The 26,769-nt window shown below is 42.4% G+C and overlaps 1 protein-coding gene and 1 non-coding gene across 3 annotated transcripts in view; one reads left to right on the top strand and one right to left on the bottom strand.

Moving 5' to 3' along the window:
* Window positions 1–26,769, top strand: part of MYOM1 (myomesin 1) — a 162,986-nt gene that overhangs the window by 130,321 nt on the left and 5,896 nt on the right. For both annotated transcript variants that reach the window (XM_032293278.1, XM_032293277.1), the window contains 11 exons: window positions 5,117–5,253; window positions 9,076–9,220; window positions 10,211–10,270; window positions 10,565–10,632; window positions 13,609–13,722; window positions 14,602–14,689; window positions 15,708–15,746; window positions 15,841–15,946; window positions 20,674–20,837; window positions 23,878–23,914; window positions 24,169–24,191. In XM_032293278.1, the coding sequence (XP_032149169.1) occupies window positions 5,117–5,253; window positions 9,076–9,220; window positions 10,211–10,270; window positions 10,565–10,632; window positions 13,609–13,722; window positions 14,602–14,689; window positions 15,708–15,746; window positions 15,841–15,946; window positions 20,674–20,837; window positions 23,878–23,914; window positions 24,169–24,191 (981 nt within the window). The remainder of the gene's footprint in view (window positions 1–5,116; window positions 5,254–9,075; window positions 9,221–10,210; window positions 10,271–10,564; window positions 10,633–13,608; window positions 13,723–14,601; window positions 14,690–15,707; window positions 15,747–15,840; window positions 15,947–20,673; window positions 20,838–23,877; window positions 23,915–24,168; window positions 24,192–26,769) is intronic.
* Window positions 5,965–6,025, bottom strand: LOC116561650. Its single transcript, XR_004273540.1, has one exon. It is a non-coding gene; the product is annotated as a U7 small nuclear RNA (small nuclear RNA).

The raw sequence follows: 26,769 nt of genomic DNA, 5'->3' as shown, positions 1-26,769 counted from the left end.
TATATCCCTATTCCGGACTGTGGACAATCTTTGTATATTTGTATATGTACATTTTTCGAGGAAGAGTATCCTTCACTTTTAGTAAATTCCCAGTGGAGGTTGTGACTCACACAGTGCTCTAGAACCAACTGCTGACCTTCTCTTATATCTGCAGGGAGTGACTTGTTTGATAGTGAGGCTGCGTGCTGGTGATACTGGCCTCAGCTGTAACGTTCTCAAAACCAACTTTGGGCTGGGCACAGTGGTTCACACCTATAATCCCAGTACTCTGGGAGGCTGAAGCATGAGGATCGCTTGAGCCCAAGAGTTCGAGGCTGCAGTACACCATGATCGTGCTACTGCACCCCACCCTGGGCAACAAAGCAAGACCCTATCTCTAAAAACAAAAACAAACCCAGCTTTGTTCAGCAAAGTAGCAGAGTGGAGTGCCCCTGAGACATGACTGTATGTCACAGACTTCCAAATTCTAGCGAAGAACCCTCCATGCTGCCATGTGGCATTAGGCAAGTCATTTCTTATCTGTATGCTTATTCACCATGAAACTGGAAAAGTAATATCATGAGCGAGGTTTTAAATGTTAATTGTGAAAAAGTTTGCAGAAAGTACTGAAGTATATCGCAAAGTATTTGGCCTGGACTCTCTTTGACTCACTCTGTGAACCTGGGCAGCTCACTTTTATTTCTCTGTGCCTTGGTTTCTTTTCCAGGAATGGCTATCACAATAGTTTATAGCACCTACTATATAGAAATGCTATAAGAGGGTAGGGTGCAGTGGCTCACACCTGTAATCCCAGCACTTTGGGAGGCTGAGGTGGGTGGATCACAAGGTCAGGAGTTCAAGACCAGCCTGACCAACATGGCGAAACCCCATCTCTACTAAAAATACAAAAATTAGCTGGATGTGGTGGCATGTGCCTGTAATCCCAGCTACTTGGGAGGCTGAGGAAGAATTGCTTGAACCTGGGAGGTGGAGATTGCAGTGAGCCAAGATCACGCCACTGTACTCCAGCCTGGGCGACAGAGCAAGACTCCATCTCAAAAAAAAAAAAAAAAAGAAATGCTTCAGAGATAACAACTATGGGATTGATTGATCCATAAACTATTCAGGGAAAATATAAACATTAATTGAAACAGACCAGTGACCCTTGAACCTGCTGCCCAGAACAGAAGTCTCCAAGCTGCATAGGATGGTTGTACCTTCTGCTCTCAAACATTGACAGAAATGGAGAGAAACAGCAGCACCTACTAATCTAGTCAGATGATATACATTGATTAAGTGTCTAGACAACTGGTCTAAACAACATTTACATTCAGCTTAACGGGTGGAGATGAGAGAAGATGGGCTGTCACTGTGGACCTCAAGATGCCCAGGCCTCCCTGGAGTTCAGTGTTCAGATGGCCTTGAAAAGAGAATTCATCCAGGCAGTAGGCATTGCCTGATGTCAATATCATTTATACTGAGATATTTTATCTTGCGTAAGCCCAAGAAATCTGATTATTGGTGCTAGGAGAGAGGGTAACAGCAAACTTAGGTATCCTTTTATTAGAGACCCAGTGCTACATTTTGGTAGGCACAGAGGGAGAACCTCAGAATGTGAGTATAACTCTGACATGTGGCCAGGCAAGGTGGCTCATGCCTGTAATCCCAGCATTTAGGGAGGCCAATGTGGGAGGATCACTTGAGCCCGGGAGTTCAAGACCAGCCTGGGCAACATGGCAAAACCCTACCTCTACAAAAATAGAAAAATTAGCCCGGTGTGGCATCATGCGCCTGTAATCCCAGCTCCTTGGGAGGCTGAGGTGGGAGGATCACTTGAGCCCAGGAGCTGGAGGCTGCAGTGAACCGTGATCATGCCACTGCACTTCAGCCTGGGTGATAGAGTCAGAATCTGTCACAAAAAATAAAAATAAAAATAACAAAATAACAAACTCTGACACGCAAGTATCAAAGCAAGAGTGTTTTTGTTAACCCATGGAAGTAGCATTTTTCATTACTAAAATTCCACTTCTTCTCTTTCCCCTACCACTATCAGACCAATGAGGTCACAACATGATTTTCAGAGGTCTGGTGATAGGATCAAAGCAGCACATGTAATTTCTTGATCCATACCCACTTCCTCTTTGTAAATGCTGGCATGTTAATGAAGTCACTTTCTTCCGATTTTGTAAGGTTTTAAGCTTATTTCATAGAGAATGTAATAAAGAGCATGGTATTCCTTTATCTTTTGGCACGGTAAATTCTATTTTAAGCTGTTTTCAAAAATATTTTGAAAACCGGTAAACATGTGCCTTAAACCTACAAATAGCATATTTTGCTGAGGTACATTAACTGCCAGAGAAAAGAGCCTAAGGACATTTAGAGCTGAGTAAATGGAAAAAATTAAAATGCACAAAGCTAAAAATAGAAAGTGACTTAGTCTATCTTGCCAGTATTGATACTAAATTGCAGTGTGGAAAGACAGCTTATTTGAATATATAGCCGTACACCAAGAATTGAAGGTATTTTGGGGGGTAGGGGGAGGGTACACTTCAGTATTGTCAGCATGCTGCATAAAAGCCCTTATTTGCAGACACCGGTTGTTACCCCTCTTGTACACATGCGCTATATGTGTACAGACATGTACGAGCACATATACATAAATATAGATATACTGGTGTATCCTCTTAGTTGTTTACATATCATATTCTAAAATTGGTGATTGTAAAAATTAACCAGGTATGGTGGCAGGTGCCTGTAATCCCGGTTACTCTGGAGGCTGAGGCAGGAGAATCACTTGAACCAGGGAGGTAGAGGTTGCAGTGAGCTGAGATCGTGCCGCTGCACTCCAGCCTGGGCAACAGAGTGAGACTCCATCTCAAAAAAAAAAAAAAAATTGGTGTTTGTAGGGTGTTGTAGAAGCAACTAGAGGAGGAAAGAGATAGCAAAATATCAACAGCCAACATTAATAGAGCATTATTATATGCCAGGCTCTTTATAGGGTATTTAAACAGGATATATTATTTGAATTCCACAATGACCTTAAAAGGGTTGGTATTGTGGCGATTTGATTTTAGAGGGGAAGAACAGGAGGCCCAGAGAGGTTAAGTAACTAGATCATTTGCACACAGCTGGTTAAACCCAGGTTCTCTACCTCTGGAGCCTGCTCCCCTGACCATGACACGGGCTGTCTCTGTGTATGCACGGCCACATTTGCTCCATGCCTTCCTGTGGCCATTCAAGGCGGCCAGCATTCCTCAGACGCTGTTCTCAGGACTGAGGGAGGACGGTGAACAGTAAGGGAGCTGGAGGCTTCTGGGAAGGCCTGTTCCTCCTCCTCCTCCCTCACCACTCTGGGCCCGTTAGGTAACCTCCTCACTTATACATTAGGTTTCCTAGAATGAAGTCTCTCTCCAGATGTTTCTAGAAGAAACTGTATTTTCCACTCTCCTTAAGACTTACTTGTAGCAGCATGAGTGTCCTGTAAGGGAGAAGCTTAGACTCTGCCCCTGCTGCCCTGGGGTCCACTCAGACCTCCTGCTCACACTGGAAAACCACCGTGTGTACACCAGGACCAAGAGGAATACAGAAGAGCAAGTGGTTCATCCCCTTTGAATCCTAGTTGTTTCAACTGTAAAAATGAGGAAGATGAACTTACCTCTCGGGGCACAGGGGCACCTCCAGCCAACATCTGTAACTTTCTACTTTGACTTCTGGTTGTTGTCCGGGAGCAGGTTGGAGTGACCCTGCTCTTAGCTCCACCACCCAGACGTGTTACCACTGTCTCCTGGGGTGCAGTTTTCCCCTTAGTAAAGTGAGGATAAGAAGAGAACCAACCTTCTTGAACACAGATTATTATTCACAGTACCTTAATGAGTTCTTTTACTATATTTACTCTTATTTATTAATTTATTTATTGAGACAGACTCTCACTCTGTTGTCCAGGCTGAAGTGCAGTGGCACAATCTCGGCTCACTGCAACCTCCACCTCCCAGGTTCAAGCAATTCTCCTGCCCCAACCTCCTGAGTAGCTGGGATATAGGCGCCCACCACCACACCTGGATAATTTGTGTAATTTTAGTAGAGATGGGGGTTTGCCATGTTGTCCAGGCTGGTCTCAAACTCCTGACCTCAAGTGATCCACCCACCTCGGCCTCCCAAAGTGCTAGGATTACAGGCATGAGCCACCACGCCCAGCCTTATATTTACTCTTCACAGCACATTCATGTTAGCAGGTGAGGGACGTAAGGTTTAAAGGAGAAGAGTAACTGGTCCAGATCTTGGTGGGACTCCAAAGCCCACCTTTTCTCTACCATGAAACCCCCTCACTAGATGACAGCTGAGCCCCCTTTCAGTCCTGCATTGGAATGAATTTATCACACTGAACTTGGTAGTGAATATGGAATCATGCAAAGAAGAGCATCCCTTGAAACTTGAAAAGGGTAGTTTTAAAATAAATACAAAGAAATATTAATTTACATTTGACATAAGCTTAGGAAGCTTCTAATTTAAAATACAGCACATGCCAGCCAGGTGAGGTGGCTCACACCTGTAATCCCAACACTTTGGGAGGTCAGGGAGGGAGGATCACATGAGGCTAGTAGTTCAAGACCAGCCTGGGCAACATAGTGAGACCCTGACTAATAAAAAAAAATTAGCCAGGTGTGGTGGTGCGTGACTGTTGTCTGAGCTACTCAGGAGGCTGAGGTTGCAGTGAGCTGAGACCGTGTCATTATACACCAGACTAGGCAACAGAGCGAGACCCTGCAGTAAAAAAAAAAAAAAAAAAAGAAAAAGAAAGAAAAAACACCAATCAAAAGCCACAGTAGAAAGTTACAGATGTTGGCTGGAAGTGCCCCTACACCCCCAGAGGTAAGTTCCTCTTCCTCGTTTTTACAGTTCAAACGACGACGATTAAAGAGGATGAACGACTTGCTCTAAGTGACAGTCCCAGCATCAGAGCCGAGTCTCTCTGTCTTTAAGCCATTCCCTGCACCACTCACTGCCTCTGGGCTTTGCAGGAAGCAGGTGCTACATTGTCATTTCCATTGCCTGGTTTATTTTTTTCACTTGTTGGAAAATCTGTATCAATATAATTGGTTACCAATATAATTACTGTGCTTATTTTTACTTTTCATAGCTGTCCCAGTTAAATCAGAGTTGGCAGTTGAAATTTTGGAGAAAGGCCAGGTCCGGTTTTGGATGCAGGCTGAGAAGCTATCTGCCAATGCCAAAGTCAACTACATATTTAACGAGAAGGAAATTTTTGAAGGCCCGGTAAGTTTTACACTGTTTAGACTTTGTAATGTATCATTGTAGAATACACTGAGGAAGCCTTATGTGGATGTGGATATGTTGTTATAAAAACCGCTGGGTGGTGGAGTGGGAGAGTTGAAATCCTTCTCACAAGTGAAAACTGTGAAAGGAAAATACAGATTGACTATATCATATTATGCAAACTGGGACGATTTGAGAATGAAAGGACAGCAGTCATAAACCAAAATGGTCTCAGGCAAACCAAGATGTGTGATCACCTACAAGAACAGAGTGGGTCTCCTGGGAGGCAGAGGAGCCCACACCCTCGCCTGAGTTCACATCATACTCACACTGGAAACCCCAGCACAGACCTGATTCATTATATGAAGAATAGGCCTCTTGTCCCAATGGCTCTGAAAAATGCAATAAAAATACCTTTCATTGCTTTTCTGGTGAAAAACATAATACATCCTAGCCGGGCAGGGTGGCACGCACCTGTAATCCCAGCTACTCAGGAGGTTGAGGCACGAAAATTGCTTGAAGCCAGGAGGTGGAGGTTGCAGTGAGCCAAGATTGCGCCACTATGCTCCAGCTGGGGTGACAGAGCGAGACTCTGTCTCAAAAACAAAACAAAACAAAAAACCACAATACATCCTTATTGTAAGAAGCATTGAAGACTCAGAAAAGACTAATCACACATTCTTACGGCTTTTCTTTTCTTTTGGTGTTGGGGGAGGTTTTCCAGCAAAAACCGAAAGCCTGCTAGACAAATTCTAAAAGAGCTGTAACATTTCTTATGGATCTTTGATGTACATATTGGTATATACATTCTTGGACTTTTTTCTGTGCTTCTCTGTGTGTATGTCTGTTTGTATCATATTTACATAGGTAATTATATACATATATATATATATATATATATATATATACTCTTTCCTTTCCTTTTTTTTTTTAAACAGAGTTTCGCTCTTGTTACCCAGGCTGGAATGCAATGGCGTGATCTTGGTTCACAATAACCTCTGCCTCCCTGGTTCAAGCAATTCTCCTGCCTCAGCCTCCCAAGTAGCTGGAATTATAGGCATGTGCCACCACGCCCGGTGAATCTTGTATTTTTTAGTAGAGATGGGGTTTCTCCATGTTGGTCAGGCTGGGCTCGAACTCCTGACCTCAGGTGATCCTCCCACCTCAGCCTCCCAAAGTGCTAGGATTACAGGCATGAGCCACCGTGCCTGGCTTCTTTGCTTTCCTTTTAACATAAGCATAGTATTATAGATAGAGTTACAACATCTAGGCTTTATTTGTCCTCCCCACTGACATCAGTCAAGTCAAGATCAGGCCAGTGCCCAGTAGTACTGAAGAACTGGGGTTCACGGGCTCTGACCATCACCTGTGCTGTCATGGGTGTAAATGGGAAACTGAAAGGGCAGAAGAGGTGTGGTTTGTGGCCATTATTAGCAACCCTTTCTCTTTTCACTGAGATGTATTTTTAAAACATTTGAGGACTTGTTAGTGAGAGGGAAACGAGTACCATGAATATTAGGAGAGCATGCAGTATAGTCCTTTCCAATGCATAGAGTGACTTGGGGTGGGGCCAGAACAAGTCACTCCTGACTCCTGTGTCCACTGCGACCTGTCTCCTCTCCACTTTCAAAATGTTACCTCACCACCTGGCCAGGGGAGAGGAAGGAAAAGTGTTGTTGGCCCCACTCATCACCCCATAGCCATTGAGTGAACATTCATGCATACATGCATATAGACGTACTCCCCTTCACGTGTTCAAGCGGGCACACGTGTTGCCTGCTCTCTTAAATCACATTTCTTAGGATAGTCTGAAGTAGTTTCTCATTCAAGTGATATATTGCAGGGGAGCAGGAGAGGATAAGGGAGATGCTAAGCAAAAATGTGGTGTCAGTTGGAGACTGACTTCCTGCAGGGTACGCTTGGGAGCACGAGTTGCATCAGAGTTCAGCCCAGACCTGAGCCTTCATTCTGTGATATCTTATAGCAAAAGTTAACCAATTCAAATCTATTATGAAATTTGTGCTTGCATGCCCAAGGACTAAAATTTGTCTTTACATTCTGGGAAAAAAAGGTTGTCTAAAATATGATATAGTAAGTATAGTCTAATAGGGCTATTTCCATTCAGTAAAAGCAAATAGGGCCATGCGTGTGGCTTACACCAGTAATCCCAGCATTTTGGGAGGCCGAGGCAGGGGAATTGCTTGAGGCTCAGAGTTTGAGACCAGCTTGGGCAACATAGCGAAACCTCATCTCTGCAAAAAATTTTTAACAATTAGTGAGGCATGCTGGTGCGTGCCCGTAGTCCTAGCCTCAAGAGCCTGAGGCAGGAGGATGGCTTGAGTCCAGGAGATCGAGGCTGCAGTGAGCTATGGTTGCACCACTGCCCTCCAGCCTAAGCAACAGAGACCCTGTCTCTAAAAAGAGAAAAAAAAAGAGTAAATAGAGAAGCATTTTTATTCACGTATTAGTTCAGCAGATATTTGTTAATTGCCTGTTATATTCCATGCATGTGCAAGATACCAATGAAATAGCAATGAATGTGCAAGATACCTGCCACTGCTGCCCATGATTTTACATTATTCTACTAATTAAAAATAATGCAGGCCAGGAGCAGTGGCTTATGCCTGTAATACCAGCACTTTACAAGGCCACAGTGGGCACATCACTTGAGTTTAGGACTTCAAGACCAGCCAGGCCATCATAATAAAACTGCATCTGTACTAAGTGTACAAAAATTAGCCGGGTATGGTGGTACATGCCTGTACTCCCAGCTACTCAGGAGGCTGAGGCAGCAGAATCACTTGAACCTAGGAGGCGAAGGTCGCAGTGAGCCTCTTACACCACTGCACTCCAGCCTGGGTGACAGAGCCAGAATCTGTCTCAACATACATACCTACAGACACCTAGAAGGTAATGTGAGAGTCTCAAGACAATTTTTGACATTTTGTGACATGAGGTAACAAAACTTTATTTAGATTTAAGAAATGAGGCTGGGCGCGGTGGCTCATGCCTATAATCCCAGCACTTTGGGAGGCTGAGGTGGGTGGATCACGAGGTCAAGAGATCGAGACTGTCCTGGCCAACATAGTGAAATCCCATCTCTACTAAAAAATACAAAAATTATCTTAGCATGGTGGCACACGCCTGTAATCTCAGCTACTCAGGAGGCTGAGGCGGAGAATTGCTTCAACCCAAGAGGCAGAGATTGCAGTGAGCCGAGATGACGTCACTGTACTTCAGCCTGGTGACAGAGTGAGACTCCATCTAAAAAAAAGAAACTAAATCTCAGACTTTTTGGTAACCTATTCTGGCCTAAGTCAAAAACTCCACATAGCATTTCCCTTTTCCTGGGTATAAGAATATGAAGAACTTACTCTATTCTGAAGAAATTTTATTTAAATTGTTATTCTAATTTTTAATTTTTATTTCTTATTTTTAGACATGGTCTCCTTCTGTTTCCCAGGCGGGAGTGCAGTGGGACAATCATGACTCCTGTAGCCTTGACCTCCTGGGTTCAAGAGATCCTCCCACCTCAGCCTCCTGAGTAGCTGGGATTTTAGGCCCACACCACCATGTCCAGCTGATTTTTGTATTTTATAGAAGCAAGATTTTGCTTTGTTGCCTAGGCCGGTCTCAAACTTTTGGCTTCAAGCAATCCTCCCATCTTGGCCTCCCAAAGTACTGGGATTATAGGCATGAACCACTGTGCCTAGCATAAAATTATTATTCTTTGGAGTTTATTTTTATTTCATCAAGCTTATTGTCACCAAAGTAAAATATCTGCCTCACTGATTTCTCTGTCATTTTCTTTTCACACTGAAGAAATATAAAATGCATATTGACCGAAACACTGGCATCATTGAAATGTTCATGGAACAGCTACAGGATGAGGATGAGGGAACGTACTCTTTCCAGCTTCAAGATGGAAAAGCAACTAACCATTCTACTGTTGTTCTCATTGGAGATGGTAAGAACTCCGTGGAACATTAACCAGCAGGCTTCGATACTCCCTTCAATCCAAATACTCCATGGCACAAAAGTTGTCATGTGAAAGGTAGTAGGAATTGTTGCTTAATTGAATTCTAATGTTCAAAATACAATTTTCAGCTGAGCACAGTGGATCATCCCTGTAATCCCAGCACTTTGGGAGGTCAAGGTGGGCAGATCACCTGAGGTCAGGAGTTCAAGACCAGCCTGGCCAACATGGTGAAACTCTGTCTCTACTAAAAATACAAAAATTAGCCGGGTGTGGTGGCATGCACCTGTAGTTTCAGCTACTTGGGAGGCTGAGGCATGAAAATCACTTGAATCAGGAGGTGGAGGTTGCAGTGAGCCGAGATCAAACCACAGTTAATTTTGTATGGTATTTTATTTCATACAAATGAAAGTTAATTTAAAAGAACACCAAATTTATCCCTAGCCCACAGGCAAGACTGCATTTAAATATTTTTGTATATAAACAAATGTTTATTGCTGAAATTCTCCAGTGAGGGAGATTGCAATACAACAAAGATTGTATGTGTCTCAGAAACAAACCATGATACTGTTTTACCATGTGTACTTACTGTAAATTACTAAAATTGAGAAGAAAAATATGCAGAAGAAGTGCATGCTGAATCTACTAATGATACATTGTAACTAGATTGTAGTAAGTCAGCTGTTCACTTACTACCACCCATATTTAAAGTGTAGCAGTTAGGAAGGCAATGGAAAGGCTGGCCAGATCTCTGTATTTGCAACATCTAATAATATTTCACTGTTTCCTAGCTTTATGACCTTGGACAATTTATTGAACCTTCCTAAACCTATTTCTTCATCTATAAAGATCAAAAAGGAGCAGGGTTGTCACAACGTATGAATGTTACAATAATGAATATAAATCACTTAGCGCAGTGGCTGACATGTGCAATTATAACACCCAACTCAATTTCACACTTCCTTATTTTTCAATTTGTAGTTTTCAAAAAGCTCCAGAAAGAAGCTGAATTCCAGCGGCAAGAATGGATCAGGAAACAAGGTAAAAATAGGCAGTGGATAAAGAGAAAATTTTTAATTTTTTGTACAAAATGTTCCAAGGTTATTTCCATAACAAATTAAAATAAATATTATTGATTATGTTAATAACGCCTAGTAAATTAAAATAATTGAAAACATCTATAGTCAAATATGTAGACATTAAAATATTTAAAAGCTAAATCCAGAATTTTAAAAATTTGTCTTCAGACCTAAATCACCTTAGGACTTAAGTGTGAGCTTTGATTTTGCACTTGTGTTTAATAGAGTAATTACTAATGTCGTTAAAATTTTATAGGTCCTCACTTTGCTGAGTATTTGAGCTGGGAAGTGACTGGTGAATGTAATGTACTATTGAAATGCAAGGTAAGAGGTAGATAAATCTTTAATATTTGATTCAAGGGAAATAGAATGTGGAGAAGAGGAAGATCAATTTTTCATCTCCTCCATCTGAGCCAAAATGATAAGCGGGACACATATTTACTGTTGAATGTTACCGTAACCATTTGTTGATAAGAAAGATTTAAAATAGAATGGCATAAAGTATGAGAAGGCAAGGTGATCATTCCTATTCACTACTCATGACCTACTTGGTAAGACCCTAGACCTTTATATAATTAGTAATCTCTAAAGACTCTCACATTGTTTTTGTTTTGAGCCAAAGCTGTATTCTAAATCATAGATCTATTCCAGAATTACTCCAGTGGCAGTTTCGTGGACCTTGCTATGTAAATTGTGAGGGTGGCAACACCCCTGGGTGTTGCCCAGCTGTGCCACTAACTCCAAGCCACTGTGCTGTCTTGAGGGAGAAATGTGGAAAAGAGCTGGCAGCTCATAACCAATTGTCTTATTAGGACTTTGGAAAGATTCGGGGGAAAAATTCTATATAGCATTCTAAACTAGTTTGTACCTTAGCATGCGGTATGTAGCTGAGTGAGTCATCAGAAATGTTTTGGGTAAGGAACTGGTGGGTGAGATTGGAGCATGAAGGTCCTGCTGGCCGACGGTGACAAGTGGAAGCATAGGTATGGCATTGGGTCTGGATTTCACAATTGTCATGAGGTAAGCCAGAAACCAAGTGCCCCAGTATCTACTAGATCTGATGAACACAAAGAAACAGCAGTCTATCAGAAATACATATAAGGAAAATAATTCTAGGTTTTAGCCTCACAGGAGATGGCAATGCTGCTTGAAAAACTCTTTCTCTGGCAGCAGCTGAAACCCTCACCTTCTATCTCATCCCAGCTGCCCTCTGTCTTGCTGTCCCCCACTCACTTCCTCATCTATAGCCCCTCACTATAAGCCAGCCCTTTTCAAAAGCCCACACATCCCTCCCCTTCTGTGATTGCTGTAGCCCTCTGCAGGGGAGCTCTGGTGTCCTGTGATCACTTTTCTCAGGAGAATCAGCCCTGTACCCAGATTCTGAGCAACCAAGGACAGCCTGGAAATAGGTTGTGAATATTCACACATTTCGTGCTTATGCTGTTGTTCCAATGCCTGGAATGACCTTCTTTCAGCTTCTCTGACAAAATCCTTTCCCAGGCCCAGCTCAGTCATCTCTAGAAGCCTCCCCTTTCCTCTTTGTTCCATTATTGTAGCAATTTCTATAAATTTAGCCACTCACATATCGCATGACAGTTCATGAGTATGCACAGCTAATCACTCAGACTCATGAGAGTATCATGGGCCTTGCTTGGCACTAGTCTACTCAATAAAACGTAGGAGGGGGCCAAGTGTGGTGGCTGACACCTGTAATCCTTGCACTTTGGGAGGCCAAGGCAGGTGGATCACTTGGGGTCAGGAGTTCAAGACCAGCCTGTCCAATACGGTGAAACACTATCTATTCTAAATACACAAAATTTAGCCAGGCATGGTGCCAGGCACTTGTGGTCCCAGCAACTTGGGAGGCTGAGGTGGGAGAATTGCTTGAACCTGGGAGGCAGAGGTTATAGTGAGCCGAGATCACACCACTGCACTGCAGCCTAGGTGATGGAGTGAGACTCTGTCTCAAATAAACAAACAAACTGAATGTAGGAGGAACTCTAGCTTGCACACTGGGACTTCCTCTCCCGCAGGAGTCCACATGTGGAGCTATGATCTTTGCCACCCTGGACAACAGAAAGCTCAGATGCAAAGAGACAAGGTCCACTTTGGGCAGGTGCAGGAAGGCACCATGGCTTTAAAAAAAAAAAACAAAAGCAAAAAGCCTTCATGCCGGAGGAGCTAGTATCTCTTGTAACAATTTCCTAAGCAGAGCTTCCAGAGACACACAAGGGATGTGTCCAAATTACAAGAGCAATGTACTCAGCAAAGCTCAAAGCTGTGGAGTACGTTTCTAGTCCTCTGGGTCCAGATAAAGCTTTCCAGTCGGGGTTGTTTTTATGTAAGCAAGGTCAGCTGGTAACACACTTTCTATAGTTCAGGAACCAGTTTGCAGGGTCATAAAGAATGATTATGTATAGTAGTTTCACTACAGTTACCAGGGCAGTTCCTATGTTTATTTATTGGCTGAAATTGTTTTACATTTTAAAACTTGCATATACTCGTGTATAATAAGACAACATTTTCTTTGTTGGTTTTATAGTTGTATTTTCTCTTTGGGGAATGATATGTACATTTCACCCATTATTCAGTGGGGTCTTTGAGATGGTGTTCTTGATTTGTAGGAAGTCTTTACTTTTTCATACAATTTGAATTATACAAGAAATACATTAGCATATTCTCCCTTGTAAAAAAAATTCAAGCATTGTAGATAAAGTTCAAGACCCCTTTAACCATATGCAGTTGTTCAGTCCATTTGAAATAGATGATATGATGAGTGGATTAGTGTATCTAAGTGAGTCTCCTCAAAATTGTGAATTAATTTATTAATCCATGCCTCCCCTCCACATGTATTTGCAATGCATCATTTATCTTTTATTAAATTTTTAGATATAGATTGGGGCTTACTTTAATAAAGCCATTTGTTTTTGTAACACAGCCTGTATTTTAATCTGATGGGATTTGTCTTCCTTTGGTTTTGAGATTTCTGTTTTCATTTAATTATGTGTGTAAGTATAAATGTATCTGTTCTCCCTTTTCTTTCCTACCACATGATTTTAAAGTCAATTTTCACTGCTGGAAATAGAGATGCAATTGATTCAGGTTTATTCATTGGTGTCCACTTGATTCTAAACTCTTTTCTCAATTAAAAGAGCTTTCAATTGATTCCTTTAAAAATGTGTGTCTTCTCACTCCACATTCAGTGCTTTTTCTTCTGTATCTTGCTGCATTAAGAACTGTTTAGCTTCACAAGAGTACATTTCCTTATTTTAAGAAAAGTAATTATGGTTTTTCTCCCAGGTGGCCAATATTAAAAAGGAGACTCATATTGTGTGGTACAAAGATGAGAGGGAGATATCAGTGGATGAAAAGCATGACTTTAAGGATGGTATATGTACCCTGCTTATAACAGAGGTAGGTGATTATAAATGTAAAATGTATTATATTAGCTCTCTACCCTCTATCTTACCCCAAAGCAACGACTAGATTCTGTATTCCTTTCATGACCAGGGGATTTATATTAGCTTACTTCCAACTGTTGTAGGAACACAAAAGCTTCTCTAGCCTTGTGATGTGTGTGGATTTGTTACATAGCAAACCAGTATCAGCTGAATGCCACAACTCTTGCTTTCCTGAGTTATTTTTATCCATATTTGGGCAGTTAAGTGGATCTTTCTTTCTTTGTACTTAAGCCTCCTGGTAACTTGTTCTCTAAAAGTACAGAGACATCAGACATGGTATTCATTTAAGGAGAGATTTTTATCTACTTTCTGTCTAAAAGAGCACAGCATTTAAATATATTACTATAAAACTAGTGACCACTTGTTTTAATAAATCAAAGCAGAGTAAAAGGTAAGGACTTTAAGCCTCCTGTCAGTTACAGCCTTAGAATGTAAAAAGTCAGGACTGCTAGCTTACTGGTCAAATCATTATGGAGAGGCACATTTCTGCATCTGTGAACAGTTCACCACTCACACAGTTAGATGCTTGCTCAAAGTGTGCTTTGATGGCAGTTCTGTAAATCAAGGGCCTTTAAAAATGCAGATACCAGGTCAGGTGCAGTGGCTCACACCTGTAATCCCAGTGCTTTGGGAGGCCAAGGCTTGAGGCCAGGAGATCAAGGATACAGTGAGCTATAATCACTCACCTGCACTCCAGCCTGGGCAACAGAGTAAGACCCTTGTCTCTTTAAAAAAAAAAAAAAAAAAAAAAGGAAAAAGCAGTAGAAAAAAATGCAGATACCATGCCCTGAGGCTACAAAAGGTATAATGTGGTATATCTATTCCCCCTTAGTTTTCCAAGAAAGATGCTGGGATTTATGAAGTTATTCTGAAAGATGACCGAGGAAAAGATAAGAGCAGACTGAAGCTTGTGGATGAAGGTCAGTCTACCAGCTGCTGGGGTCTGTCTTGTGTGTTTCTGCATACAGCTTACCAGACTGATGATTGAGGCCGAGCTGACAATTGAAGTCATGCTGATTTTTTTGTCCACAGATTTTGGCTTAATTGAAATTCCAACAGGGTGAACTGTTTTACTCAAAACTACTTCACTTCTAGTCATCTTCAAAATCAGAACTGTATTTTTGATCCTCAGAGAATTTATAGTGCAGAGTCTGCAAGGGGTCTGTTTTCAATTTAAATCGTTATTTTTGTTTGAACTCTGTAAAAAATGTTCCAGGCTCAAAAACTTCTGTGAGAAGCATGATGAAAAATAGTCCACTCTAAAGGTAGCAAGCAAGATTTATATATGAAATTTAAAGCCTTGCAGTTTTTAGCAGAGCAAGAAAGCAACTTCCACTTTTCAGAGTCTACTAAGGACAAATATATCATGATGATGAAAATCTACATGGGACCCCCAAACTTACCATTCTGTTCCTGAACAAGATTTTTTAAATAATATTGCTAACAAACAGCAGAGTCTGACTAATGTCACCTTCCCACTTTAGGTGGAGGTGGGGCTAAATGTGTTTATTGGCAAAAAGCATTGTAAGGCTGACAAAGGCCAGGAGATCTACATGGTTAATTCATTATGAATCAATGACACGGATAAGAAAATGTCCTCTAAAGTAAACTAAGCCTTCCTGGGAATTAAGGAGAAAGCAAATCTCAAAGCTAAGGACCTTCCTAGAAATCTCTTGTGGCCCTTTCTCTAGAATGTAAATATGGCAATAATTACAAAGAACTCAAGGGAAAAAATATCAAAACAAGCAGGGATCTTTTAAAACTTGATAAAATTGAATTATTTCTTCAGAGAACACTCCTTATCAATGGGTCAACACATTCCCTTGTTTCCATTTCCTTTCACCCAGAGAGGGAAGTTCTGAGAGCTAAGAATTTGAGATTTAACCTTACACTGAGAATTTTTCTGCTAAAGTTTTGGCTATGAATCTCTCTCCACAGCCTTTAAGGAACTGATGACAGAAGTATGCAAAAAAATAGGTAAGTTAAACATTTCCCACCACCACAATGCTTTATAATCCTCTTGCCAGGAGGGGTGTACAGATGCATGAAATATGCTATTTTCTTCTTTCAGCTTTGTCTGCTACAGACCTGAAAATCCAGAGCACAGCTGAAGGCATCCGGCTGTATTCATTTGTAACTTACTATGTGGAAGATTTGAAAGTTAACTGGTCCCACAAGTAAGTAAATGGGAACTTACTTGCTGTGTAGAAATTCTTTCCCCACCAGGCACTGTGGCACATGCCTGTAATCCCACCATTTTGGGAAGCCAAGGCGGGTGGATCATTTGAGGTCAGGAGTTTGAGACAGGCCTGGCCAACATGGTGAAACGCTGTGTTTACTAAAAATGCAAAAAAAAAAAAAAAATGAGCCAAGTGTGGTGGCACACACCTGTAATCCCAGCTAGTGGTGAGGTTGAGGCATGAGAATCACTTGAACCAGGAGACAGAGGTTGCAGTGAGTTGAGATGGTACCACTGCACTCCAGCCTGGGTGACAGAGTGAGGTACTGTCTCAAAGAAGAAAGAAAGAAATTATTTCCCCGCTAGAAGACAGGAGGATAGGGAGAAAAAAATTCTGTTCTTCTTGAGTAAGAGTCTTCTTAATTCTCAGGTCTGGCATTGGTGAGCATAAGACAGAAACACCCAGGACATTCTCTTACTGTGAGGTTAGGTCTTTCCCTCAACATGTAAGTGCTGAGGCCAGTAATAGCTACAGTACATCTTCCTTTGTGATTTAAGAATTACCGTAATTCACGCACATCTGTATAATGCAGCCTCCACCTCCAGGCAGTCATGCTTGGGCTCTCTCTGTAGTGCCGGCATCGGGAGCCACATTCTTAGCTTTTTCTCTGTACACATGGTTAACACGGGCTATGGTACGGAACAGAAATGAAGCAGTGTGCACCAGGAGGCGCCACATTTCCCACGATATTCACCAAAGAAGCCTAATCCAGCGAGTGCTGGATTACTGTAATTATTGTTGTTGTTGCAGCAGCTGGCAGAGTGAGACATTAGCATGTTTCTGTCCACCCTCAGAAGGCTTTGGAGATCTCAAGGTGACTTTGAGGAAGGTGGGTTTGAACTGGATTGGGCCTGAAGATCTTTGTATTCCCAGGCAACCTCTGTGCATTTATACAGGGACTCTATTCAAGTTCACTTCTGGGATTCCAAGAGCTGAAATAGGTTTCTAAATCAAACCAGGCCTCCCATTTACACTCTTGACAGTGTCCTTAACCTCTGTGCTTCCTTGAACCATCCTGAGCTGAAAGAGAATGGAGGCCTGGCATAGATAATCTGATGGGGCGTAGCCACCTTCGGTGCAGCCTCAGGATGCAGCAGATGCTTCTTCCAAACTGCCAATGTTCCTAGGAGCCCCACTGGAAAGAAGGTCACGTGGCATCCCCAGGAGGGTGCAGATAATGTGTTTCCTTACACTGCACCCTCAGTGGCATTGACAGTATGCGGGCACTGCTCCAAGCCCTTTATGTATGTGAATTCATTTCATATTCACCACTCTACATGGTAAGTGCTCCTCACTTGAGGGATGAGGAAGCTTGGGCTCGGGGAGGTGACCTGCCTGAGGTCACACAGCTAAGAAGTGGGTCAAAGCTGAGCCTAGGCAGCCTGACTCCAGAGCCCGGTTCACCATGGCACTGCCCACCACTGGATTCCATTTGCATGAAGTCTAGATTAGAGGTCCCCAAACCCTAGGCCACGGACTGGTACCAGTCTGTGGCCTATTAGGAACTGGGCTGCGTAACAGGAGGTGAGCGGCAGGCCAGTGGGGATGACCACCTGAGCTCGCCTCCTATCAGATCAGCTGCGGCATTAGATTCTCATCAGAGTGAGAACCTTATTGTGAACTGCACATGCAAGGGGTCTAGGTTGTGCGCTCCTTATCAGAATCTAATGATAAATGTTATGTGCTTGAGTCATCCCGAAACCCTCCCTCGACCTGGTCTGTGGAAAAATTGTCTTCCATGAAACTGGTCCCTGATGCCAAAAAGGTTGGGGACCACTGGGCTAGATTGAACAGTTAGCCAGAGCCAGGTCCCACAAAGCAGCCATTTGTGTTTTCTTTAAGATGACCTTACTGTTGTATAAAACAGTGTTTTCGTTAGCATTACGATTTGTTATTTCCTGAGTTATAAAAATGAGAATTAGTAAAATTCCAATGTAGAATGCTTGGGGCTTATTCCTTTGTTCACTTTCTTTCGGAATACATTTTAGGAAAGTAATTTTAGGCAAAAATAAACCAAATTCTAGGAAATTCCTCTCTGACATCTAGGACATTCTAATATATCAGTCTGAAGAATGAGAGAAGTAAAATTCATTCAATCATCAATCAAAAAGCTTTATATCATCTCTAAAAGAATTACTTGTTCAAAACTGAGAACGCTGAAAGTATGTTTTGAGGAAATTGTTATTAGAGGAGCAAAGCATAAGCTTCTTAATTATTTGATCTAGTCAACTACTTGAGTGTCTTGTGTTTCCACATGCCCATGAGATTCAGGGATAAGGATGGTCTTTGTTGTCGGGATGTGGCATTGTGGGAAAAAACCCTTGAAACGGATTTTAGTCTTCACTTTGCTCCTATCTTCCTTTGTGATCTTAGGCAGGTCATTGAATTTTCTGAATCTCAGTTTTCTCTTATAGAAAATAGGGCCAATCATACCTGTTTTATCTGATGCACATTGCAGATGGAAGATACTCTTATCCATGTTACCCAGAGATTAAAGAATTAAAACAGGTTTTTTTTATAGCAAGGCAGAGGACAATCTTTCTGTTTAACTCTCTAAGACACATCTATTGCTCAGGCGAAAATCTGTGGGGTACAGATGGGTTTCTTTACCCTACATTTTATGGCATCTTAATTTTTAATATCTTTTTGGATACATAAATGTTATTTTTAAAATCTAATATTATTAAAAATACTAAATATTTGAAAGCTAAAACTTTTTAAGTAGGACTTTTTTGTTTGTTTGTTTGAGAAGGAGTCTCACTTTTTCACCCAGGCTGGAGGGCAATGGCGTGACCTCAACTCATTGCAACCTCTGCCTCCCGGGTTCAGGCGATTCTCCTGCTTCAACCTCCTGAGTAGCTGGGATTACAGGCGCCTGCCACCACACCCAGCTCATTTTTTGCATTTTTAGTAGAGACAGGGGTTTCACCATGTGGCCAGGCTGGTCTCAAACTCCTGACCTCAAATGATCCACCTGCCTCGGCCTCCCAAAGTGCTGGAATTACAGGTGTGAGCCACTGCACCTAGCCAGAAATTTTGCTTTTCTATTTTTTCTAAAGTTCATTTTGTTTATTACAACAGACATAAGAAATGCTTGCTTCAGAAAATACATTTATAATAATATACATTAGAAAAAATTATAATAGTATCCATAGTTTTACCAGCCATACTTTGAATATTTTAGGGTACTTCCTTCTAGCCTTTTTTTCTATGCATGATGGTTACTATAATAATGTTATTTTGCATACCACTTTTTAAACATTTCCTCACTTTTAATAACTTCTTCATAAAGTTTCTTTTAACATAATTAAAAGTATATCTACCTAGCTTTCTCTTAATTCATCTATATCTGTAGCATTTCTACACCATAAGATCACAAAACAAAGGGCTGTATTTCCTTATATTCTTGCAGAAAATACATTGCATGAGTCTGCCCATGACCTACTGTAGAATTCTGAGAAACTCACATCCTGGGGCAGAGAACATGACTCATTCATGTTGGCAGCAACTCTGCTTTTCATTCACTCTTGGCTCTCCTACCAAGTGCATATTTGTCTATTTTAAATAGCTTTGTAACAAAATACGTCAATAGATGTCAGGCACAGGTGAGCCTCCATAAGCGTGTTTTTCAGCTAGCTTGTAAAATCTGATTTATAGCTGTAGATTATCTAGATGAAATATGCAGTACAATAATATGTAGTTTGGCCTTTTAGCTTTATAGATTATCCCAGTCCTACAAATAAACCCAAACAAAAACAAAGATAATTAATACCACTGAGAAGTATTAGTATTGTGATTTGCACTGGGCCCCAGACTGCTATAAAGAGTTTATTTTTTATTTTTTATATTTCTTTTTTGAGACAGTCTTGCCCTGTTGCCAGGCTGGACTGCAGAGGTACGATCTCAGCTCACTGCAACCTCCACCTCCCGGGTTCAAACGATTCTCCTGCCTCAGCCTCCTGAGTAGCTGGGACTATAGGCGTGCACCACCATGCCCAGCTAATTTTTATATTTTTAGTAGAGATGGAGTTTCACCATGTTGGCCAGGATGGTCTCGATCTCTTGACCTTGTGATTCGCCCACCTCAGCCTCCCAAAGTTCTGGGATTATAGGCACGAGCCACCGTGCCCAGCCTATAATGAGTTATTAATAAATGTTCAGACTGTCAGAACTTGGGCCTTGGAATCCCAGTTCTGTATGTCATGGCCCACAATTTTTCTGAAGCAGAACAACATATAGAGATCCCTCGGTTTTGTTTGTTTGTTTTGAGATGGAGTCTTGCTCTGTTGCCCAGGCTGGAGTGCAGTGGTGTGCTCTCGGCTCACTGCAACCTACACCTCCCGGATTCAAGCAATTCTCCTGCCTCAGCCTCCCAAGTAGTTGGGATTACAGGCATGCGCCCCCAAGCCCAGCTGATTTGTATTTTTAGTAGAGATGGGGTTTCTCCATGTTGGTCAGGCTGGTCTCAAACTCCCGACCTCAGGTGATCCACTGCCTTGGCCTCCCAAAGGACTGGGGTTACAGGCATGAGGCACCGCTCCCAGCCAATCCCTTGTTTTTTAAAAGCCTACAAAACTTTATGGCAAGAGCTTCAATAAGAGACAAAGTAAAGATCAGCACTGTATGGAGGCAAACACTAAGGATGTTTTCTTTGATTTTCACAGTGGGACTGCCATTAAGTACTCAGACAGGGTTAAAACCGGGGTTACAGGAGAGCAGATCTGGCTACAAATCAATGAGCCCACCCCGAATGACAAAGGGAAGTACATCATGGAGCTCTTTGATGGCAAAACTGGACATCAGAAGACAGTGGATCTTTCTGGACAAGGTAAACAGATATTTTGCAGATTCAAATTTACTCTAGATGAGGGAGCCTTTTAAAAGGAATGAAGGGAGTTGGTTATGGTGATTCATGCCTGTAATCGCAACATTTTAAGAGGCCAAGGAGAGAGGATGGCTTGAAGTTAGGAGTTCAAGACCAGCCTGGGCAACAGAGTGAGACTTTATCTCTACAACAACACCTGTAGTCCCAGCAACTTTAGGAGGCAGAAAAATAGTTGAGCCCAGGAGTTCGAGACCAACGGAGCAACACAGCGAAACCCAGTCTCTATTAAAATAAATAAATAATTTTAAAAATGCTCAGTTATAAGTAAAAAATTAAAAAATACTGAGCCATCATTTATTCTTTTTTCAAAACTACACTCTTCATCTTATTCTTTCCTGAAAAATAAACTAGTCGGCCAGGTACAGTGGCCTTTAATCGTAGCACTTTGGGAGGCCAAGGTGAAAGGATCACTTGAGGCCAGGAATTCAAAACCAGCCTGGGCAACATAGTAAGACTACAGCTCTACAAAAATAAAATTTTAAGAAATTAGCCAGGTGTGGTGGCACATGCCTATAATCCCTACTACTCAGGAGACTGAGCTAGGAGGATCACTTGGTCCCAGAAGGTTGAGGCTACCATGAGCCAAGATCACATTACTGCACTGCAGGCGGGGAGAATCACAACAGAGTGAGATTCTGTTTTTTAAAAAAAAAAAAATTTAATATTGTCTATACTGTATTAAGAGTTAATAAAGGAAACTGTGGACTGACTTTTCCTCTACTTTTTCATTTTAAAATACAGTCTCAGGCAGGTGCTGTGGCTCACACCTGTTATCCTAGCACTTTGGGAGTTTGAGGCAGGTGGATCACCTGAGGTCAGAGGTTCGAGACCAGCCCCTGGCCAACGTGGCAAAACCCCGTCTCTACTAAAAATACAAAAATTAGCCAGGCATGGTGACTCATGTCTGTAATCTCGGCTACTTGGGAGGCTGAGGCAGGAGAACCGTTTGAACCCAAGCAGCAGAGGTTGCAGTGATTCAAGGTCGCACCACTGTACTCCAGCCTGGGCTACAGACAAGACTCCGTCTCAAAAAAAAATGCAATCTCAGTATGCAATAACTCAGGTTTTTTCAGCCTCAGAGAGTGGATCCATCATTTAGAGCATAGCCCTCCATCCTGCTTGAAGTGTTTTTGGTGCTGAATCCCCTTGCCTTCACCCCACCCACTCGTGGTGACTGGAAAGACTCGATACAGGACCTGCAGTAATGGGAGCAGCTGCTCCCGAGGGATGCGGACTTTCTAGGACACACTCTGCCTGCGTCACACGCGCACAGTAACAGGGGATTTCTTCCACACTCCATCTGACGATTTGAAACACAATAGGAAAAGGGAAGCAGTAAGTGGGTGGAAAATTTTAAATTTTTTTTAATTTTATTTTTACTCTCTGGTCCACCAAAGCTTATTTAACTACCTCACCCTGAAATCCCTTTTTAGGAAAAGGCTGTAGATTGTCCTGCCACCATTGCCACTGCCACCAACATAGATTGGCTCGGCCATTCCCACCTCTCTCTCCGAGTGGTGTGGGGACAAGAAGAAGCACTGACCTCAGCCTGGGTCCACCTAACTAGTCTACCCCTCATTTTACAGAGGAGAAAAAATCAGGGTCAGCAACTTTAAGCCTAGCCTTATACTTATTTTTCCCATCTGTAAGATGAGGGAATAAGCTAGTATTATCTAAACATTCTCTAGACTTAAAATATTATGATTCCTAGACCACTGAGGAGATTAAAGATGAGGTGAGAGAGATTTCAAAATGAAGCTACCGGCTAGACATGGTGGCTTATATGTCTCATCCCAACATTGTGAGAGGCTGAGGCAGGAGGATCCATTGAGCCCAGGAGTTCTGGACCAGCCTGGACAACATAGCAATACCCTGTCTCTACAAAATAAAAAATTTTAAAAAATAGCTAGGTGTGGTGGCACACACTGTAGCCCAGCTACTTGAGAGGCAGAGGTAAGAGGATCACATGAGCCCAGGAGTTCAAGGCTACCATGAGCAATGGTAAGACCCTATCCCTTAAAAAAAATGAAGTTGCCATTTTGCCTGAGTCTTTAATCAAAGTGGCTTACTCTGCAGGCACAGAAGAAAAAAATGCTTTGAGAACTATATAGGTCTGATTTTCTTGTCCCACTTGCCTTTCATCTCCTCTCCATCATGACATAAGAAACATTGCTTCAGGCAAGCGCCAGCACACTCTGTGATTACAGTAACTCATTGTACCTTTTTGCCCAAGTAGACCAGACAGCATAACGGAAAGAGAGCTAACTGCCTATCTGGGAGGCTATGATGTCTGGGATAATTTAGTAAGAGAAAGTTTTTGTTTTTGTTTTGACACTCAGGATGTTTACTCAACAACTAGCTTTTCTTTGAAATAAACTTTTATGGCCAGGCAGGGTGGCTCATGCCTGTAATCCCAGCACTTTAGGAGGCTGAGGCGGGTGGATCACTTAAGGTCAGGAGTTCGAGACCATCCTGGCCAACATGGTGAAACCCCATCTATACTAAAAACACAAAAACTAACTGGGTGTGGTGGCACATGCCTATAGTCTCAGCTACTTGAGAGGCTGAGGCAGGAGAACAGCTTGTACCTGGGTGGTGAAGGTTGCAGTGAGTCGAGATTGCACCACTGCACTCCAGCCTGAGCACAACAAGACTCCGTCTCAAAAAAAAGAAAAGAAACAGACTTTTATTTCCATTTTTTCTTTGTTGGAACTAATCTTTGCCTTTCTGTTTGAGGGATTGAAGCTCTCTTGGTGAGTCGAAAGCTTCTAAAATCAATTTCGTATTTTGTGCCTAGAAAGTACCTCCTGGCCTTGTTAAGTGCATGAAGCTGTGGAGTGAACACATAGGCAGAATCTTAATCAAAATTGGTTTAGTCATGTCTGGACAGATCACAGTGCTCTCCAGTTGTAAATTTTCATTGGCTCCTATGTGTCATCAATTCTGGTTGAGAAAATTCTAACTTTTCTTTTTTCTCTTAAAGCATATGATGAGGCCTATGCTGAATTCCAGAGGTTGAAGTAAGTCCCTTGTCCTAACAAATGCCACTTGCATGCACTCATTCCCTGGAAACTTGCTTACTGCTCACCCCTCTGAGAGTTAGAAAGAGACTTTTATTTTAGAAAGCACAGTAGAAGCAGCACTTCCCATTATTATATGGAAAGGTGAAATGTTCCTGAGGCAATGAAAATGTCATCAAGGTTCGCTACTTTGAAGTAATACTAACACAGATTTCTTCTTTGTTTGTCTGTTTGTGCGTTTCTCTCAACCACAGACAAGCTGCCATTGCCGAGAAAAGTAAGTAAACCATTTTCACATGAATTCCTGGTGTAGATTCAAAAGATAATTTTATTTTGCTATTATGACTACAGATGGAGGAGAGTGGAAGTGTTTTTTTTCTTTTTTAAATCTTAGCTGTTCTACATATGTTTTCAATTTAGTCTTTTGATTAAGAATGTCTATGAAAAGAAAGTCTCAGATTATATTGTAAAGAATGTCACCCCACCCTTGACTTGAGCTAAGACCCAGATATCCTGAGAAACCTCTTGGCTGCAAATCATAAAATAGGTTGTTAGTCACTTGCAGGACAATGTTTCATAAAAATGTATATATATTGGAGAAAAGAAACATTGTAAGGGTCAGTCACAGTGGCTCACACCTGTAATCCTAGCACTTTGGGAGGCTGAGGCAGGCGGTTCACTGGAGGTCAGGAGTGCAAGATAATCCTGGTCAACATGGTGAAACCCCATCTCTACTAAAAAATACAAAAATTAGCCAGGCATGGTGGCGTGCGCCTGTAGTCCCAGCTACTCAGGGGGCTGAGGCAGGAGAATTGCTTGAACTAGCGAGATTCTGTCTCAAAAACAAAAACAAAACAACAAAAAAGGAGAAACATTGTAAATTTGATATCAGGTAATTCACTGTAAGTTGTCCCCAACAAGTACTGTGCATTTTCCTGGGAACACAAATAAGGCTGTTCTTCTTTTCATGTAACTAGACACAGTCCAAGAGAACCAACACCAGTCTGTCAGGTCTGCTTGTGTACCCAGAAACACATACACTGCTGCATTTCCGTGAGCTGTTTGTTTCACGCACAGAGATTTTTAGAAGAATTCAGACAGTCTTACAGGACCATAGGAGTCAGTGACTAATCCATAATACTAATTCAGCTTCTTTGTGCCAGTGGGAGCCAGAATTTTAAAATTGTTACGGGCTAAAATGGTAGAGCTCACCTGAGTTGGATGTGAAGGGGACAGGGGGACGGATCGAGAAGGGAAGTCATCCCTCCCCACAGGGCTCCACGTGCTTCTGGATGGAACTTTAAACTTTGAACCTGAAAACTGCACTGTTGCACTCCACTCCCTTCTCTGCTTTCCCCCCTCCTGCTCAGGCCCTGCATGTGTGGGCTGCAGCTAGGGGTAAGCAGCAGAGGCTGGTACAGGGGCACCAGAGGTCACAGGGTAAGCTACGGGTATTGAACAAGAGGGAGCCGTTCTTGTTTGCTACTGAGCAAAGCCTACATCCACAAGCAGTCTTCTGTCTTTGCAGATTCTTAAACTCTTCTGTGGGCAAGGAGTTCATGAATGCTTTGGAACTGGAGGCAACCTTAGAGCTCTTCTAGCTCCATGTTTGTAAAAATTTTTAAGCCATGAAACACTTGCTTCAAATTGATGCAGGATTTTTGTTCCTCAGTTCAGCTAAATCCAGGTTCTTGTCTCATGACCAGGAAAAATTAGGCACGTGGACACGTTAAAGGGTGAGGCGTGCAGAATGTATTCAGTGAAAGGAAAGCTCTCGGGAAAGAGAGGGGTTCTCCAAGCAGGTTTCCCCCTCACAATTGAATACCAAGGCTACCATGGAGCTGAGGAGGCCAGGCCCCTCCCTGTATAAGGCACAAGTTCCTGGCGGCTCCCTGCCATCCCCCCCAGTGCACATGTAGGCATGCCCAAGCAAGACGTAGGTAGTATCAGAAAAGGCAACATTTGATTGGTTAAAAGGCATTATTCAGAAATAATCATAGTACCCCCAAGTCTAATGCAACCCCTCGTCCCATTCTGCAAATTAGGAGACTGAGCCCAACACAGTGAAGTGAGCTGCCCAGTGTCACACAGCATGTCACACAGGGAACCAGTTGAGGGTTAGGCTTATAGGTGACATAGTGGAATCAGCAGTAGAATGCTGTCATGTTTCACCAAAAGCAAAGCTTTAGCCTCACTTAGTGGAGAATGGAATTGTAGACAGGAGTGCCAAGAATCACACATTAACGGAACCAGGTCGAAAATGAGAGGGAGATGGCTGCTGTGTTCATGCCAGAGAGAACGCCTTTGAGTGAATGACAGAAAGGTGCCCTTTCCAGGGGCTGAGGCAGTCATGCCCAGAGCACAGAACTTAACAAGGGCACTAGCCCAGGATCTCAGCACCTATCCTGTGCCTCATCCCCTCACCTGGGGGCCTTTATACTCACAGCCATACACAGTGGCCTGCAGGGCACTACCAAGAACAACCAGGAGACAAGAAAGGGAGACGCTCTCTAGAGAAAGCCTCAAAGAAAGCTTACAGCCAGGCCTGGTGGCTCACGCCTGTAATCCCAACACTTTGGGAAGCCAAGGCAGGACGCTTGAGCCCAGGAGTTCAAGACCAGCCTGGGTAACATAAGGCCCTGTCTCTTAAAAACAAAAATGCTTACATCTGCATGATCCTCCAGAGTCTCTAGCATACCGCCCTTCCATTATGCAACCTTATCTCATCATATGGAAATCCACAAAAAAGGCCAGGCTAGGCTTGGAGGCTGCCCATAAAGATCTGTTCTCCTTACTTGAGCTTAACCCTGCTAAGCTACAGAAGGCCCAGGCCTGAAAATAGCCATGAAAATGAT

This window comes from Sapajus apella, unplaced genomic scaffold, assembly GCF_009761245.1.
Source record: "Sapajus apella isolate SASKATOON/1434 unplaced genomic scaffold, GSC_monkey_1.0 scaffold29, whole genome shotgun sequence".
Taxonomy (NCBI): Eukaryota; Metazoa; Chordata; class Mammalia; order Primates; family Cebidae; genus Sapajus; species Sapajus apella.
This window is presented reverse-complemented; position numbering and strand designations above follow the sequence as displayed.